The sequence below is a fragment of the Exophiala aquamarina genome, assembly GCF_000709125.1.
Source record: "Exophiala aquamarina CBS 119918 chromosome Unknown aczIA-supercont1.12, whole genome shotgun sequence".
NCBI classification, from domain to species: domain Eukaryota; kingdom Fungi; phylum Ascomycota; class Eurotiomycetes; order Chaetothyriales; family Herpotrichiellaceae; genus Exophiala; species Exophiala aquamarina.
This window is the reverse complement of record NW_013550576.1, coordinates 153,158-169,833: the sequence shown is the minus strand read 5'-3', so window position 1 is coordinate 169,833 and position 16,676 is coordinate 153,158. Positions and strand designations below refer to the sequence as shown.

At 52.1% G+C, this 16,676-nt stretch overlaps 5 protein-coding genes across 5 annotated transcripts; 3 read left to right on the top strand and 2 right to left on the bottom strand.

The window, feature by feature from the left end:
* Positions 1-148: 148 nt before the first annotated feature.
* A1O9_10061 (uncharacterized protein) lies at positions 149-1,024 on the bottom strand (the record flags this gene model as incomplete). The annotated part of the gene is made up of 1 exon (XM_013400797.1): positions 149-1,024. The coding sequence occupies one exon, from the start codon at positions 1,022-1,024 to the stop codon at positions 149-151; it is 876 nt and encodes a 291-aa protein (XP_013256251.1).
* Positions 1,025-1,944: 920 nt separating this feature from the next.
* Positions 1,945-3,186, bottom strand: A1O9_10060 (uncharacterized protein; the record flags this gene model as incomplete). The annotated part of the gene is made up of 1 exon (XM_013400796.1): positions 1,945-3,186. One exon carries the CDS (start codon positions 3,184-3,186, stop codon positions 1,945-1,947), a length of 1,242 nt encoding a protein of 413 aa, XP_013256250.1.
* Positions 3,187-5,100: 1,914 nt separating this feature from the next.
* On the top strand, positions 5,101-6,905 carry A1O9_10059 (uncharacterized protein; the record flags this gene model as incomplete). The annotated part of the gene is made up of 2 exons (XM_013400795.1): positions 5,101-6,602; positions 6,656-6,905. The coding sequence occupies 2 exons, from the start codon at positions 5,101-5,103 to the stop codon at positions 6,903-6,905; spliced, it is 1,752 nt and encodes a 583-aa protein (XP_013256249.1).
* Positions 6,906-9,878: 2,973 nt separating this feature from the next.
* Positions 9,879-12,117, top strand: A1O9_10058 (uncharacterized protein; the record flags this gene model as incomplete). Its single annotated transcript, XM_013400794.1, has 3 exons — positions 9,879-10,317; positions 10,373-11,757; positions 11,845-12,117. 3 exons carry the CDS (start codon positions 9,879-9,881, stop codon positions 12,115-12,117), a joined length of 2,097 nt encoding a protein of 698 aa, XP_013256248.1.
* A 3,165-nt stretch (positions 12,118-15,282) lies between these two features.
* On the top strand, positions 15,283-15,902 carry A1O9_10057 (uncharacterized protein; the record flags this gene model as incomplete). Its single annotated transcript, XM_013400793.1, has 2 exons — positions 15,283-15,377; positions 15,425-15,902. 2 exons carry the CDS (start codon positions 15,283-15,285, stop codon positions 15,900-15,902), a joined length of 573 nt encoding a protein of 190 aa, XP_013256247.1.
* Between the last annotated feature and the right edge of the window lie 774 nt (positions 15,903-16,676).

The following is a 16,676-nucleotide window of genomic DNA, read 5'->3' as shown; positions in this document are numbered from 1 at the left end:
CTGAAGAAACGAGTTACGAGAGATTATATTGATGAGTACATAACAAGCGCATCACCGACACCTAAACAGCGAAACCCATTCTTGTTTGGCTTGGCCCTTTTATCGTCAATATATGACAGCCTTTGCAAGGAAAAGTATCAAGCACGAACTATTGAGTCTTCTTTGCCTCTGCCTCCCTCAGCTTCTTTGCAAAGACGTCCAGGCCGCCCATCTTCTTGAGTAGCCCGTCGAAAGTTCCGTGAGGAAGCATAGTTGAAATCCAACCCTTTGTCGCACCACTCCCACGCCAGATATGGACGGGCGGCTTGCTCCGGTTGAGATCCTTTACAACGCTACTGGCCCAAACATCCGTGTCCATAAACGCGACGCCTACGTTTCCATGGATGATGGATTCGATCTGTTCTCGTGAGAGCTCGTATGGGGTGTTTTCTGGCAATTTTGCCGTCCTGCCTTGAGGGGTGTTGTCGAAGAATTTGGATTGGACGCCGCCGGTCCTCAGGTCGACGACTTTGATCCCGAAGGGGTCGAGTTCCAATCTTAAGTTTTCCGACAGCATCGCAACGGCCGCTTTCGAAGCATTGTATCCTCCTTGCATTGGTATCGGCGCCACGCATGCCGTTGAGCTATGATTGACCAACACTGCTCCAGCTTTAGAATTTCGAAGGAGGGGGAAGAATACTTGTGTGGTTCGCATGACAGAGAAGACGTTGAGCTTGAAAACCTTCTCTAGCTCACGCATGTCGGCGTCGAGTAGTGGCATTGAGTATCCAGCGCCAGCGTTGTTGATGAGCATGTCAAGTGAGCCATTGGTCAAGGCAGCAACCTCCTTTGCGGCGGTTTGAAGTGACTCATCTGAGAGTACATCCATTGCAAGCGTTTCGACGCCTTCAGATTTAAGATGCGCCATCTTGGACGGGTTTCGTGCTGTTGCTAGAACGCGGTCACCGTGCTTGTGAAAAGCGAGGGCTAGAGCAGCACCCAAGCCACCATCCGAGCAACCTGTAATTAAGATGGTCCTAGGCATGATTTCTGGGACTTGGATGAGAGTAAGGGAGGTGAGGGCAGGCTGGTCTATGCTAGACAATTAGACGAGGTGCTGTTGAATGTTGACGCTGTCGAGAGGGTTGTGTCTGCTTTGAGGATTGGATTTTGAATGAGCTCTTCATCCTGTCGCTCTGGAATTGGTAGGGCATCTAAGTATTTAAGAAGACGAAAAGGAGTTCAGGCTACCAGAAGCCACTTACCGGGGGTTCCATCTAGAGCAGCCGCAGAACAAGGATTGAACCTGCCAGCGATCGCCTCCGGACGAACTGATACCTCCAAGAGCTATTTCTTACGGAGGAGTGGTATGGACACGGATAGATCTGAGTCCGAACAACTGAGGTGGAAGTCATATTGGATTCATATTCGGGGCATTCATTGGGTGCATCGACCGAGAAACAAACATGCTTGGTCGTCGTGCGAAATTGAGGCCAATAGCAGTCGCATAATTCTCTCAGGCTACGAGGCATGACTTGCGCTAGACCGAATAGGCAAGTGGAGAATCATTTGCCAGATTTCGTGTTCCTTTGTTGGTAAAGTGCGCAACTAACAATGGGCTTGGGGCATCGCCGCGGACCGCTCGATAACGTCTCGAATGAATAATCACTCTGGACCGTAACATCGACAGTCGTTTCGAGCATATGATTCATTGTGGCTGGCCCCAGAATTAGAACGTGTTCAGATGTCAAGCAGTGACCGACGGATCATCTTTGAAGGGTTGATCGCGGTGTGGCAACGCCTCGTGCCCGAACAAGGCAGCTTTGAAAAAATGAGAAAGAGTTGAATTGCCTAGTTGGTGTGCCATATGCGGGCGACCCGGCGTGGATGGTTGAGGATATCTGGGCGCTCTTAGGCTTTGACCAGCGCCGCAAAGTTTTGTAGGGTCCAATTCTGGCTTTCGCTTCACTTTGCTAGATTCTGCCCGGGCTTCAGAACGCCTCGATCACCACCGCCTCCCTTGCGCCAAAGCCACAGGGCCTCAATCGCGTGGGCTTTGGCGCTGGCATGGCCGGATTGACGATTAGCCTCACTCATCATTACATCAAGTGGCTTCTCATGTTCAATTAGTGCCCAGAGCGCCTCTTGTAATTCGCTTCCACGTGCTCCAAAATCGCCTCTCCCTATTCTAAACAAGATCCGTCCGAGTACTTGATATGCCATGCAGCGCTGGTTGGCCAGAGAAGATCTTGCAAGCAGTGACAGCTCGGGTATTGTATACCCGGCGCTGCTGGGTGCGTCGCCGTGGTGATGGAGACCTTGCTTCACATCGATTTCTAAACTTTCTTTAGGTGGAATCAGGCGACCATCGAAACCAAAGCGCAGAGCCGAAGGGGGAAATGAATCTCTTTCAGGGTTGTATAACGAATCTTGCTCTTCTGCCTCTGTAGGATCTTGGAGCCAGCTGAGGGAGCTTGGGTCATGGGACATCTCGGGAAAGTATTGGGACTTTAGGTCAGAAAGGAAAGAAGGGTCATTGGAATCTAGTGGTACAAAATCTGACTTCGGTCGTGGGGGCGCAGGGAAATGGATTGTAGGAGCAGATGGTTCCTGCTCAGAACTCTCAGGAGCGGGATTCAGAGTAGTCGTGTCTCCCAAGATGTGCCCTCCTGAGTCATGTTCTGCGTCTCCTGGCCACCGATTCTGATCCATGGAGTCTTCCTCGATATTGGCACGCTTCAGCAGGCGCTCAAGAAAAGCGGGATTGAGATTTCGCATGAGTTCAGCACGTGCCTCCTCGATGTCCTCTGGTGACATTTCAGCAATACGCCTCTTATTCTCCTCATTGATATCCGCCTTTTGCTGTGTGTCAAAATTGACGCCATACTTTTTGCCCACCTGGTGAGTGATGGCTCGGTCCGAGGGTTCTAAGCGAGCAGCAGTCTCAGCGGGTGTTGTTTGCCTAGAAGCCTGCTGCTGCTGCTGCTGCTGCTGCTGCTTCTTGAAAGCAGATGCATTGAAACGATACTTATGTTCAGGAAAGCCCGACTTCGTAGATTTGAAGGCTGGCGGCGGTGGTGGGGAACTGGAGTCATGTTCTTGGAGGTCCTTTATGATGTCTGTGAAGCCAGTCTGCTCACTCAAAGGTCTCACGGTGAAGTCGTCGGCATCAAGATCTAATTCAAATCGCTGTCCGGGAATGGCCATTGTGTTCATGTTTCACAAAACACTTTCTTGGTGGGGAAGATCAGACAATGGCGCGCTGCGCTGGCTACCGGAGGCAACTGAAAAAGCAGCCACGGGCGCCAAGGCTCACCATTGAGGTTATCCAGATTTGGACTAGCTTCCCGTCCTTAGTCTGCCCCTCACGATGTCAAGGCCAAGTACTCCGTACTGACTGACATATGGTCCTGATCAGGAGGGCTATTGAGGGGATGCGAGTATGTGATAGTCGCTGGGATTGCAGTTTAATGAGTCTAAGTCGCATCACTTCTGGCGAACAATTGACTTTGCATCTGAAGATGGAATTCTTGAAACGGCGGAAGGCTGAATCCCACTCTATCTTAGTCTCCATGCGGAGTGGATTTCCGGGACCTGGCATCAAGCCACCGAAGCAGGGGTATCTGATCTGATCGGTGGGCCAATGCTAGGTCCTGTTGGAATGACCAGTTGGACCAGCAGGACAGCTAGACGGATACAGAGGTACAATAGAATAGCTATGCTCTCATGGGCATCACAGCGTCTAGAGGGTCATAGTCAAGCGAGCAAGAAAACCTGTACGCATGAAATGAGTGGTGGTAGTACCTCGTAGTTCACTGCTGAAACAAGTCGAACGGCGAGCCTGGCTCCCAAAACAGGAGTAGGACTAGACCCGATTCCGCACTCACGACTCACGACTCGAAAGCCTTGCCTGCTGGTGGCGGGTGCTTTGTGGTCTTTTGATTTTGCACGCCTCCCCTCAAATTCACTTACACTGTTACTTTGCCTGTAGGGTTTCCGCCCGCGTCTGGCCTCCAAGTCTGATGAATGTTTTTTGACCTTGCTTTGCTCGTCCGGCTGATAGCTCGTCCATGTTTTGTTGCATCTCCCAAGTCCCAAGTCCCAAGTTCCATGTCCCAACTCCATCGCCATTTCTATCCGGGGCGCTCGCCATATGCCTCGTCTCCCTCCTTCTCATGGTTTCCTGCCTATCCCTTTTCTTGTTCTCTTGCCTTCGCGCCCTCGCTGCGCCTATTGATACTTGCTGTGCTCCTCCGTGGCTTGGTCTCTTCTACTTCTCCTTTCGCCTCGCCCATCTCCCATTTCGCATTTCCCATCGTGTTGCCACTGCCACTACTACCACGGCCACCACCACTTTATCCACTTTACTGTCTGGTCTGTCAATTATTCAAGTCTGGTGTTTCGCTGCCTCCGTCCTGTTCTCTGCTCCAGTCCTTTCCCCGTCCTTCCGTCGTCCTTTGTCAATTCACTTGAACCCAACTGTTTGATTCTCCGGATACTTAAACTTATAATCTGTCCCTCTTCCATGCACCACTGCTACTTCCTCTCAACCTCTCTTCTCTTTTTCCTTCCTCCTTTGCCTCTATACACCAGCTTCTGCTCCGCTCTAAGCCCGTCTCAATTTTGATGTTCTTCCCGCATTCTTGCACCATCAATCATCGCATACCGTGTCTCTAGCCGTCTCACTGGCCGTGCTGGCCTTTAATCCTCCCTTGTTGACAACCTCGAACTGTACAGTCACAACCTTCTCCTTCTCGACTTGCATAATCTGTTCGCTCTCTTTTCACAACAACTACACCCTCCGCCCATCTCATCCAACAACATCGCGCTTTCATCACCAACAATCACATCCATTATTTCCCGTCTCGGCCTTTGTTATTGAATTCTTCATCTCCCCGTGTTATTGGCAACCTAGTTCACTTCTCAGCCTTCTGAACCATTGTTTCGATGCGTTGCGCAGGTGCCTAGTCCTCGATTGGTTGCTGATCGCCTACAGCTGCTGGCTGAAAAATGGAGGTGGGAGATGGGCGAAGTTCCTCCAACGACTTGTCGAGTGCACCACCAAGCGACACCGAAAGTACACCAGGACCCCTAACTCACCTGAATCATCGGGATACAACCATGGCAGGTAATTTTGGTGTTGCAGGCAATTCTAGTGCCAGTGCCCGAACTTCCCTCCCCGGCAGTATTGCTCCAGCCACAACTGCAGGCACACGCCAAGACCCTCCCCCAGCCACAGGCCTCAAGGTGCGCAAACCCAGAAAGAAACGTGAGCCGAACGTTAGCACCACCGAATCTGAGAAGAAAGAGCGGGCACCTCGAAAACCACGAGGTGCATCGAGTGCAACTACAAACTCGCGCAAAAAGCCCAAGGTCGAGCAGCTGGATGACAACAACACCATTGATCTATCCCGACCCGCGAGCGCCGGCCTGCAAGCTTCGACACTAGTTCAACCTGTCTCCTTCACTAACTCCCCACATCTCAATGCCACCGAAACCCGGAATGAGGCTGCCAAGACTGCCGAATCTGGCGTCTCGATGCAGGATCCCGCGATGTCACATACAAATATTCCGTCTCGCCAGCCCTATGACTACAACCGTGATGGTCCTAAGCCGCCACCACCCACGTCGACCACTGCCCGCTCGACTGCCATGTACGACCCTATCAGATCCATGACTATTGCACGGATAGTCGATCCCCCGCCACCAGCTTCATCTCCACAAGTTCTTCATACACCACCCAGACCGACCTACAATCCAAGCATGTCACCTGCCATCTCTGGCATCATTGACCCTCCTGCGCAATCCTCTTTTGCTCAATCACCAACAGCACTCCCCCCCTCACCATCGACGGCGCATGCACAACCTCAACCGAATGGGCAGGCCAACAACTTACCACCTATCAATGGCCACTTGTCTTCCATGGACATCGACTCGGTGCCTATCGAACAAGCTTCAAAGAAGATAATCAAAAAGGTCCCCTCCGAGGTGCCAACTCGTGCCGGCTCGCCTAAACCCACACGAGCTAAAGAACAGCCTCCTCCTCCCCCACCCGGATCCGGGCTTCTGTCCGCTAGTTTATTCGGAGGTGACTCCAGCATGGACAGCACAGTGAAGGATGGAGGGAAAGCACCAAGCATCGTCCTCCATGTCGACCTCAAAGAATCGAACAATAGAGTGATCAGTTTCGGCCGCCTGGCAGAAGAAAAGTATGGGTTTGCAGCGTTGTACCCACGGCAAGCGGCCCAGAAAGAACGATTAGCCAAGGTTGCTGCAGCAGGAGCTGCGTTGGAGCGGTCGGCGTCGGGAAGTAAATTTGGGGGGACATCAGCGGGAGAGAGTGGTGATGAGGACCTCAGCGTCGACATTGAACGTGACTCGGACGCTGACGGTGACATCGCCATGTCGGGCATCAACGGCGGTCTGGAGACGACTAACAGTGGCACTGACGCACCTGGGCCCAAACGGAGAAGGAGACGAAAGCAGGAAGAGTACGATCAAGACGATCCGTTTGTGGACGATAGCGAGTTACTCTGGGAGGCACAAGCTGCGGCAAGCAAAGACGGCTTTTTTGTCTACTGTGGACCGCTTGTGCCCGAAGGAGAGAAGCCTGCCGTGGAAAGGTACGTGACGAAGCATCTTGTGGAGCCTTATCGGCCAGCTAACTTGCAAACAGGGCCGACGGCACGATCAAACGTGGTCGTGGCCGAGGCCGAGGCGGTGGTCCTGGTTCTCGAGGCGGACGGGGCGGCGCTGGAGCCGCTGAAGGCGGTTCTGGACGAGGTGGCGGCGCTGGATCTCGAGGTGGCGGCACCACACGCAAACCACGAATTACCAAAGCAGAACGTGCGCAGCGAGAACAAGAGAAGCTTGCAAGGGAGAAGATGGCACCTATTCTGGCTAAGCCATCGGCATACCCCAGCTAGCAGCAGATATGCGTCTGACTTTGGGTGAGGTACTTTTGATGACCAGATGGTTACGGCGTTTAGGATGAAACGAATGGCGCACGAGCTTGGGCTGGCGGTTTTGAGAAAGCCTTGTAGTAATACCATGGAGGAGACTATGCATTCAGGAGGAGTATTATAGCATGAGGGTCGTCCCTTAATCCCATGTAGGATTATGGAGTACAATGGATGCCAATTGGTTTGGCTACACAAAGAAAGGTCGTTGAAAGCCTTAATTACGATGTTTGCACAAGTGACTCCGTGCTCTGTACCCGATATATATACTATGCTATTGAGTGTCTATCTCGAGAGACCAGTTTTAGAGCTTGCTAACTTAGTTAGCAGGATGCTTGCAGCCACCCACCCACTTCATGATACCCCGTGGCGGTCATTCCTCGTACAGGGCCATTCGCCGACAGGCAGCATGATTCTCGTAAAGAATAAAATGTCAGAAGGATAGTATCTGAGGTTGCAATTGTGTGGAAACCGGAACCCAGATTTGTCAAAAGCAGAGACTACGTACGTACTGCAGTAGAATTGGCAATGTAGGAAATACTACCAGCATTTCAGGTATTATTGAGCAAGTTGTTTGGAGGGCGGTATATGTACTGTGCAGTCCCAGGTGGAGTGTGTGACCAAACAGAACGGAGTATTAAGTTGAGGAAGTCCTTCCCCAATCAGCCTGCTACTTGGAGACCAGTATTGAGTGAATTTTAGAGAAGTCTAAAATTCAATGGGAGGAAGCAGACCCGGCCCAAGGTACTCGAACATACTGACTGCGTTGGAGGTGCGGCCACCTCTATTTGTTCCCATGCCCCCAGTTCATGATTACTCGTAGTTAACGAGCCACAACTGTTTTAAGGTTTCGTCTTGTAGAAGCCACTTCGCTCGACTCCTACAGTATGTACTAATCAGAGTAGGTGCCCCTCAGTCACCCACTAAGTCTACTGGTTGCGTCGTTGTTCAGAATCCATGCACGCACCAGCTCTAAGGAGCCACACTAACCAACTACTGATTAGCAGAGCCTGAAGGTCCAGGGGCCAGCTTGTTCACTGGTTCACTGGCAGCCACGAGATCCAAGTGCGTCGCCAAAGTAAGGATGCCGCATGCCGCATGCCTAGCTTGCCACTCTTTCCTGGCATTCCCTCCGAGTTGCAGATGCCCGCAGGTTAGGCTGAGTACCGAGCACTTGCGACTAGACGAGGAAGGCCGAGAGGAGACCCGGGCCTTGTCTACCTACGATAACTAAGGCTCTTGGAAGCCCAACGCCCCATGAGACTACCCGTATAGCCTGTACGTACTCGTAGGCTGTCGCAGGCCCAGGTGCTCTTGCCAGAGTCAAGCGCGCATCCGAAAGGAGAAAGCAGGAACTTGCCAATTCTCCAACTGAACAAATTCCCCATCTGTATCTGCATCTTGGATCTGCATCTGTCAACGGAACATCTGCATCCTCGTCTGCGCCGACGGGGGCTCACTTCACTTTCCCACCTCGACCTCGTCGTTGACGACTCTTTCGCACTCCCGGTTTCACACCCATCACACTCACTCCCCTCAGTCGTCCCCCGCTTCCGCCTCCTTCCTGCTGGACAGCCGTCGGTGCAAGCATGCCGCAAAGAGGGACCCTCCCTCCATTTTCTCAACATCGCTCATCCCCATGCTAATCACCGCCCGTACATCCCACACACTTGGTTTGTGCCTTGTCCACAAATCACCCTCTCTACATTTAATTCTTGGGGTCTGAGACTTAAAGAGTTGGACGCTGTGTCTAAGCGTGATCATCATGAATGGCCTACCAAACTACTATGGACAGCTTTACTCAATCATGGACCCGCAGTCCATGGATGGCTACAATCAGGATGGTGGCATGGACGCAATTGATCCCGCGAGCATGGGACCGGATGTCATGGGACAACCGCAGAGTCTCCATGAGATAATCAGCCAGAACAATGCGCAGTTGATGCGCAGGCGCACCTTTCAGTCCGAGTACCCACAGAATGCCCACGACCATACGCGTAGAGCCTCTATCCATGATTTTGGTACCTCTATTGACGCCGACATTGCCCATTTTCAATTCGATCCAAACCCCCACGACCCTGGCAACTCTATGCCGATGGCCTTGCCAGGTCACCCTTCAACGGGCATGCCACAGTCCCAGAAGACCCTCGACCCTCGCAGAGTTCGATCTCGTGACGATCTTTCCTTAGATACCCGCTTCTCTCAGCTGAATGCTCGCTTTGGAGACATGTCCGCTGTTTCAAACTATTCTCCTGCCATGATACCCAACGAGAGCGCTTCACTTGAACCTTCTCCAGCATATATGTCCCAACCAATGGACATCGGAATAGATTACGACTCTATATCGCGAAACGCGAACACAATCACGACAGGTACTTCCTCGATGGCGGCTCCTGTGTACTCAGCCTCGCCTGTCACCCAGAATTTTGCTATATCTTACACCCCAGCGAACTCAGATCGTGGGGTCAGCCGGAGTGTCGGCCATCGCCCACAAAATCAGATGTCTACCATAAGTGCAGGTGATATGGTCGCTACAAACATGTCCCAGACCTTTGCAGCCTCACAAAGCCATGGTCGTATATCAGCCTCGATTCCCAATGCTTTACCCACCACGTCGGCCCCAGCCTCGACAATACCTCCCACATTACATCCGCGGAGGACAACCTCGAATGGACAATCTATAGACATGGGCTCTCAAATACAAACACAGCGTAAGTAAAACTATCAGATCCTTCTGTATTTCAGCTTACCTAGATGTTAGACATAAGTAAGGAACTCGGCGCTGCAGCCTCTCAATCCGTTGGACCAAATCTTCCAATATATGGTCCTTCTTTACCACCTGCAAGATATGCCAATGCGTATTCTTCAAGTGGCTTTGACATGCTTGGAGTTCTTGTAAGTCCAGTTCCGGTTGGTGCGATCTCCGACTAACGATTACAGATGAGGGTCGCTACAAGGCCAAAACCTGAAATCAACATTGGTCCAGTTGATCTTTCGTGTGCCTTTGTTGTCTGTGATATTGAGAAATATGACCTACCCATTGTGTATTGTTCCGAGATGTTTGAACGTCTCACTGGCTATACTAAACATGAGATCTTGGGTCGTAATTGTCGCTTTCTCCAGGCTCCCGATGGTAAAGTGCAACAGGGGGTGAAGCGAAAATACGTTGACGACCACTCCATTCTCTACTTGAAAAATCAGATCACTAAACGACGAGAAGCACAATTGAGTCTCATCAACTACCGCAAAGGCGGTCAGCCATTCATGAATCTGCTCACAATGATACCGATTCAGTTCGACTCGGATGATTTCAAGTTCTACGTTGGCTTCCAGGTTGACTTGGTTGAGCAGCCTAGTTCGGTCTCAGGAAGGAATCCAGGTTAGTAGAGGTTGCCCTTGTTAGAGATACAAAACATGCTAATTGAAACTCTCAGACGGGACTTATGCCATCAACTACAATCGCAGTTCCCTCCCTGCATACGCCCTTCCGCCGACTCCTGATCCCAGTCAAGCCATTCAAGATATGGGCCAGACCATCCCACGAGATGAAGTTTCACATGTCTTGACCACTATTGGCCGTGGAGAATCCGAACTCTCCAGACGTCTGTGGGACAAGATATTATTGGAGAACACCGATGACGTCGTGCACGTTTTGTCTCTTAAAGGTTTGTTCTTGTATCTCTCACCTGCCTGTCGCAAAATCCTCGAGTATGACGCGAACGAGCTTGTTGGTATGGCTTTGTCATCTGTTTGTCATCCCAGTGATATCGTCCCCGTCACTCGCGAATTGAAAGATGCGTCGAGTTCAGCCGTGGTGAATGTCGTTTACAGGATTCGGAGAAAGCACAGTGGCTATACTTGGTTTGAAGCTCATGGCTCGCTGCACACAGAACAAGGGAAGGGTCGTAAATGTCTGATCCTCGTGGGTCGTGAGAGGCCAGTTTATGTGTTGGACCGAGCCAATTTGGCATCGGAAGGAAGTTTAGGCGAAAGCGAACTCTGGTCCAAGATTTCGACTTCAGGAATGTTTTTGCATGTCTCATCAACATCACGAGTCATGTTGGATCGCCTGCCAGAAGATCTGGTCGGTACAAGTATGCAAGCTTTGATGAGACCCGACTCCAGACCGGCATTTTTAAATTTGCTGGAACTCGCGCGGTCTGGACAAAAAGGTCTTTGCAAGCACGATCTCCAAAATCGGCGCGGACAGGTTCTTCACGCACAGACAACTATCTATCCAGGTGATGCCCGGCCGGGATACAAACCAACATTTCTCCTCGCCCAGACGAGGCTGCTGAAGATGACACGGGCTACCCTTTTGAGTCAGAAGTCATCATCATCTACTGCTCCATCTCCACGCACGGACCATGCATCTGTGGGATCGGGGACTCCAGCGACTCATGCTTCCGGGACTCCCTCGCTCAACAGAGCCAATACTTCTTCCACAACTACAAAATCAAGCGGACCATCCTTTTCGAAGGCCAATCCCGCCATAACGAATGCAGGGGGTTATGGGCTCAGCCTTGGGACCCAAGACGAAGCCTTGGCAGCCGAAGATAATATTTTCGACGAGCTGAAAACCACGCGGAGCACAAGCTGGCAATTCGAGCTTAGGCAGATGGAACGACAAAACCGAGTGCTGTCTGAAGAGCTGCAGGGACTTCTGAGTCGGAAGAAGAAGCGCAAAAGGAGAAAGGGTCTCGGACAGCTCGAAAAGGACTGTGCGAACTGCCATACACGCGTGACTCCGGAATGGCGTCGTGGGCCAAGTGGGAATCGGGATCTGTGCAACAGTTGTGGACTCCGCTGGGCGAAACAGGTAAGTGGTGCCGTTCACAATTGCCTGTTCTAGCCCAAATCATATTCCGTATCGAGAGCAAAGACTGACCGAAGTGTTCATTTGCAGAATGGCCGCGTTTCACCTCGTAAGTACTCGGGTGCAAGCGATAGAGGTTCCACCTCACCGGCGTACGGCACACAACCGGCTGCGATGAAAGATGATCCGCAAATCAGAAACGACGCGGCCAACAATGGTGGAGAGGTCTCCAGAGAGACTGTGCCGACATTGCTCAAGCAACACAGCAATGGCAGCCACAACACTGGTACCGAGTCATGGCGCAGCTCTCTCCCACTCAAGATCGAAGAGGCCCCTAATGAAGCAAATGTGTTGCCAACCTAGGGTGACGCTGCCTTTCACCACAAGGGGAGGGTCACATTGCCAGTCACCTCCCCACAGATGCGGGTGCGATCAAAAGTGCGCACTCACTTGCCAGGTTCCTGACCTGGCCTATTGGTGCATAGAGATGTCCAGGACCAAAATAAATGTGCAACATCCAAAGCGGCAGCCACCTCCCACGCAGAACTCAAATGAGTGTGATGTCTTTGCTGTTTGAGGATGGCCACGTCTAGTCCTGGGTAGCGCTCAAAATGGGACCAACCCTTTCTGGTGCATGTGCACGAACAGGCGCACTGCCCGCCTGACAAGCAAGCTTGATCGCGGAAGCTCACAGTCCCGGTATGAAAGATGACATGGCACCACATACACAAACAAGAGTTCTCACTGGGGGTTTCAAGATAAGTCTCTTGACCACATCTCCGTCTCCGGATATCTCTGGGTAGGAGACGAGGTAGCCCTAAATAGCAGGCCACAGTATGTAGAAGGTGCCAGGCCCTCCGCGACTAACGACGATTACGGCCTTCAGGGTGGGTGGTGGAGATATAGTCATATAAATGGGTTCTGGGATACCTGACTTAATAGATAGTAGACGACTGAGATCAACACACCAGATACAACTGTGGTCAGTACAGTGTGGCTGATCATGGCGCCACCCAATACGTGCTCGTTTGTGGCGAGAAAGGCTGACGGGTGCATATCAAGGCCCGAGGCGTGTGTATGTAGATGTAAGACCGGCTATTCCGCACGGTAGTCCATTTGTTGGGCCAGTTAGACGCCGTGACCAAGCTGCGGGTGCGGTGCCGGTGCGAGTGCGAGTGCGAGGGGCGAAAAGACGACCGAGGGGGGCACCCAAGGGGAGTATCGTCACATCAAGACGGTGGTCGCTTGAATCAACCAGAACAGGATCATTGAGAGTAGTCCGCAGAGTGCCAGGATTGAACCAGGAAGAAATGCAGCGGTATACGTAAAAGGACAAGGTACAAAGGCAACTGATTCCTCGGGTCTATGCAGTTGAGACGGGGGTTCGGAGGCTCTATCCACGTCGGACCCTAGCAACACGCAGAGAGCAGACCGAGGGACGGCGAGATGGGTGAACTTGCGGGTTACGCAGAAGGATGTAGGAGTCCAACAGCGCACGCCTTCGGCAAAGTACGAGTGCTCGTGGTCCGAGTTTAACTGAAGCCACCCGAGGAGTCAAGCCCGTCGGCCCTGTGGGTGCCTGGGAAAGCGCGGTGCCCAACCTCACCCGAGGGACTGGTTCTCCTCTGCTGATCTTTTGGAGGTGGGTGGGCTCATGCCCTTCACTACTTTACATGACCTCAATTGCCCACCTAGTCGTCCTCTTCAGGCTCACTGTTCGCTGTGCAGTACGGAGTATAGACTATAGTACTCGTAACTCGTACGGAGTATAGTGTTTATTCCCACAGGCCCTTGACGGTTCCGCATCAACATCACCGTACCGTCACCGTCACCGTCACCGTCAGTGGCTGCCCTGGTCGCCCTGACGTGTAGGGGGGTGGGCTTTGGTGATTCGGCGTTTCACTAGAAGGTTCAACGGCTAGCATCCGCCCCCTGGTTCCCCTGCGGCCAGATTGCATCCCCGAAACCTTGGAACCGGCAAGCTTTAACTGTAGTGGTGATTAGCACTCGGACGTACCTTGTAAGGTTGGCACTCCCCAAGCGATGGTCGTCGATTCCCACTCCGGCCGCTGTGCTCTCTCTGTGTCTATTTCGTTCCATGCCCCAACTCCCACTCGCTTCGAAGCACTGCTCCGCGCTGAATTCGAAATTGCACAGTGTTGAGCGAGTTCAGAGGACAACGAGGTTGACCACCTTCTCTTTCTGTGCTTTTCTGAGCCGGCTGTCCACCAATCACCGTAATGCCTCTGTTGCAACAGATGATCGCTTCGACGCCGGATGCAACTCTGGCCACGGCTGCGCCTGCGCCTACGCCGGCGCCCACTCTAGGTCGTGGGTACAGAGTATAGGCACCCAATGGGGGCTTGGGTTGGGCATGAATGATGAATGGTGCACTGGTGACGCTTTTCCAGCCTCGTTCTGGCCTTGGCTGTTCCTCGCTGCACGTCGATCGGATCCCCTCGTGGTTGTCCATCCCTCCCTCTGGATGTGTACCTCACACCCGCTCTAGGTATGGATGATATACGCCGTAGCTCTGCATTGCTACCTGATCGTCGCTCCTATTGCCTCGTAGTCAGAGTGGCCTGTAGTCGTTCCTTTACATCGTCTGTGTAGACTCTTCCCCTTCCACCATGTACCCCTGTTCCAGGCACAGATAAAAGACAAGCCTGAGGGAACCCTTCCGTTCCACTTATACGCCTCCCAACTCCATCTACACCTCCATCTCCATCCGTCGTCCGACTTGTCCCTCCCACTCTTCGACTTCGCTTTCTATTCCCTTCCCCCCCCTGCTTGGTCGGTTGGTCGGTTGGTCTAGTTGCTGCTACTGGCCCACTTCCTCTTCTTCTTCGAAGCCCTGTCTCGTCACCCCTGCCCGCCAGCCTTCCCGCTCAGTCTTCATACCAATCCTTCTCCCACCTTTTCTGCCTCATCCCACTGCATCCTTTCCCCTTCTTCCCTTCTCGACTGCATCCTATCCTTCAGCCACCATCACAATCTATCAGTCACCCTCGGACTATCGCACATTCTCAATCCTCATTGCAATATCAACCACCACCCTCAATCACACGACTCGCCCCCATCCTGTTCCCTTACGCTAAATTGATCGACGTCCTACCCAACCTCGCATACAACATCTGCGCCTGTTCCTCCACACTCTTGTTACTTGGCTGCCATCCCTTTCCGATTCCTGCTTTTGTATTGCCATTGCAGAATCATTCTGCGCTCTCTGCATCACACACGATCCACCATCACCATCACCATCAACATCAACTCTCGGCGCAAATCAAAATTCCCACGCCGCATGCGAAAATAGACTTCCTGTCAACCACAATCTTGACAGTGCGTCTGTGCTCCTGATTCACTTTCGGTCTTGCCCTCGTCATTGCCGTCGCGCCTCCCGTCCCTTCTGCCATCTCTTGTCCGCTGTCAAATATCGTCTGATTGCGCTCCCTTTGCTGTTCTCAAACTCGGACATCAACACACTCAGGCGCAAGACGAGCACCCATCATCCCACTCCCATCGGCCAATATGGCTGACAAAATCTCAATCACCATCTGTGGCGACGGTGGCTGTGGTAAATCTTCCATTACTTTGCGTCTGGTAAGATCGCAATGGACTTCAGAGTATGTTTCCAACCCCTCCCCAAACATCCTTTACTGACTACTGCCAGGTACGATCCCACGATCGAGGACTCTTACTCGGTCACCCGCACCATAGACGGACTCAACTATTACCTCTCTCTTACCGATACCGCCGGCCAGGAAGAATACCGGAGTCTGTGGGCTGCCTCCAATCTCCAATCAGATGCTTTCCTACTGGTCTACGACATCACAAACTATAACTCGCTTGAAGGACTCCAGTGGTTCCTCGACATGATCGACATTGAGGCCGAAAACAGACTCGAGGAAAACAGCCGCTTGCTGAAAGAGAAGGGTGCCAAAGTTCGAGGCCGTAGAGAGCTTGGCTGGAAATTCCCTCCCATCAAAATCATCGCTGGAAATAAGTGCGACTTGAAGGATGCTCGAGTCGTCAGCAGCAAGGTCGGCTGGGAATATGCTAAGAGCAAAGGTTGTGGTTTTATGGAAACCAGTGCTCGGGAAATGGTCAACATCGAAGAGACGTTTGCCCGTAAGTCCAGCTGCTCATGATGCACATATTGCTCCCAAACTAATTACCTTCTCTTCCCCCAGTCATCGTCCGCCGAGTAGTCGAGGCAAGAAGACAGCAAGGCGGCCCTTCTGATGCCGTCCCCCATCCCACTCCATTCGCCTCCAAAGGTCACACCCCCAACGTCAGTGCCACTGGAATGTCGACATACCAGACCTCCTCATCCATGCAACCTACTCAACAAACTACCACTCCCAATCCTTTCCCTTCAACCGAGAAATCCAATTTTGACCACGGTGGCTCCAATGCGCCTTGGTGGAAGAAAATCTTCTGTTGTCGTTGAACCGGGCCACCATTTCCGCCATTGCTTGGTGTACATGTCTAATTTGTGTATAATACGGCGATCCACCCTCTCGATGTGTCTATACTGGTAACATTATTACCTGGCCAAGCAGCGGCCTCCCTTTGCTATATACCTCTCTCTAAGTGGGTCTTCGTTTGAAAGAGGCTCCTGTACAGTTGAGAAGCGCTCAACTCTGTACTCAGTATTTGGTGAGAGCAGTGCGCACTCTCAATCGACCTTCGGTTTATCTGTCTTCTCCTTGCAAAGAGAAAAGGAGGACATTCCTGAAAGCCAAGGCGTTTCTCAGGAACTTAGCTCATGCCGATGACCTGAAGACCGCCTTGCTAGAGCTTAAGACCTAGTGGTGGAGAATCTCACTCTGGACAACTCAGGCGTATATATTTCAGGTCGCCTACAGAATGTACGGAAAAGATATTGAGAACGATCGATACCATCGTTCGTGGAATTTTAC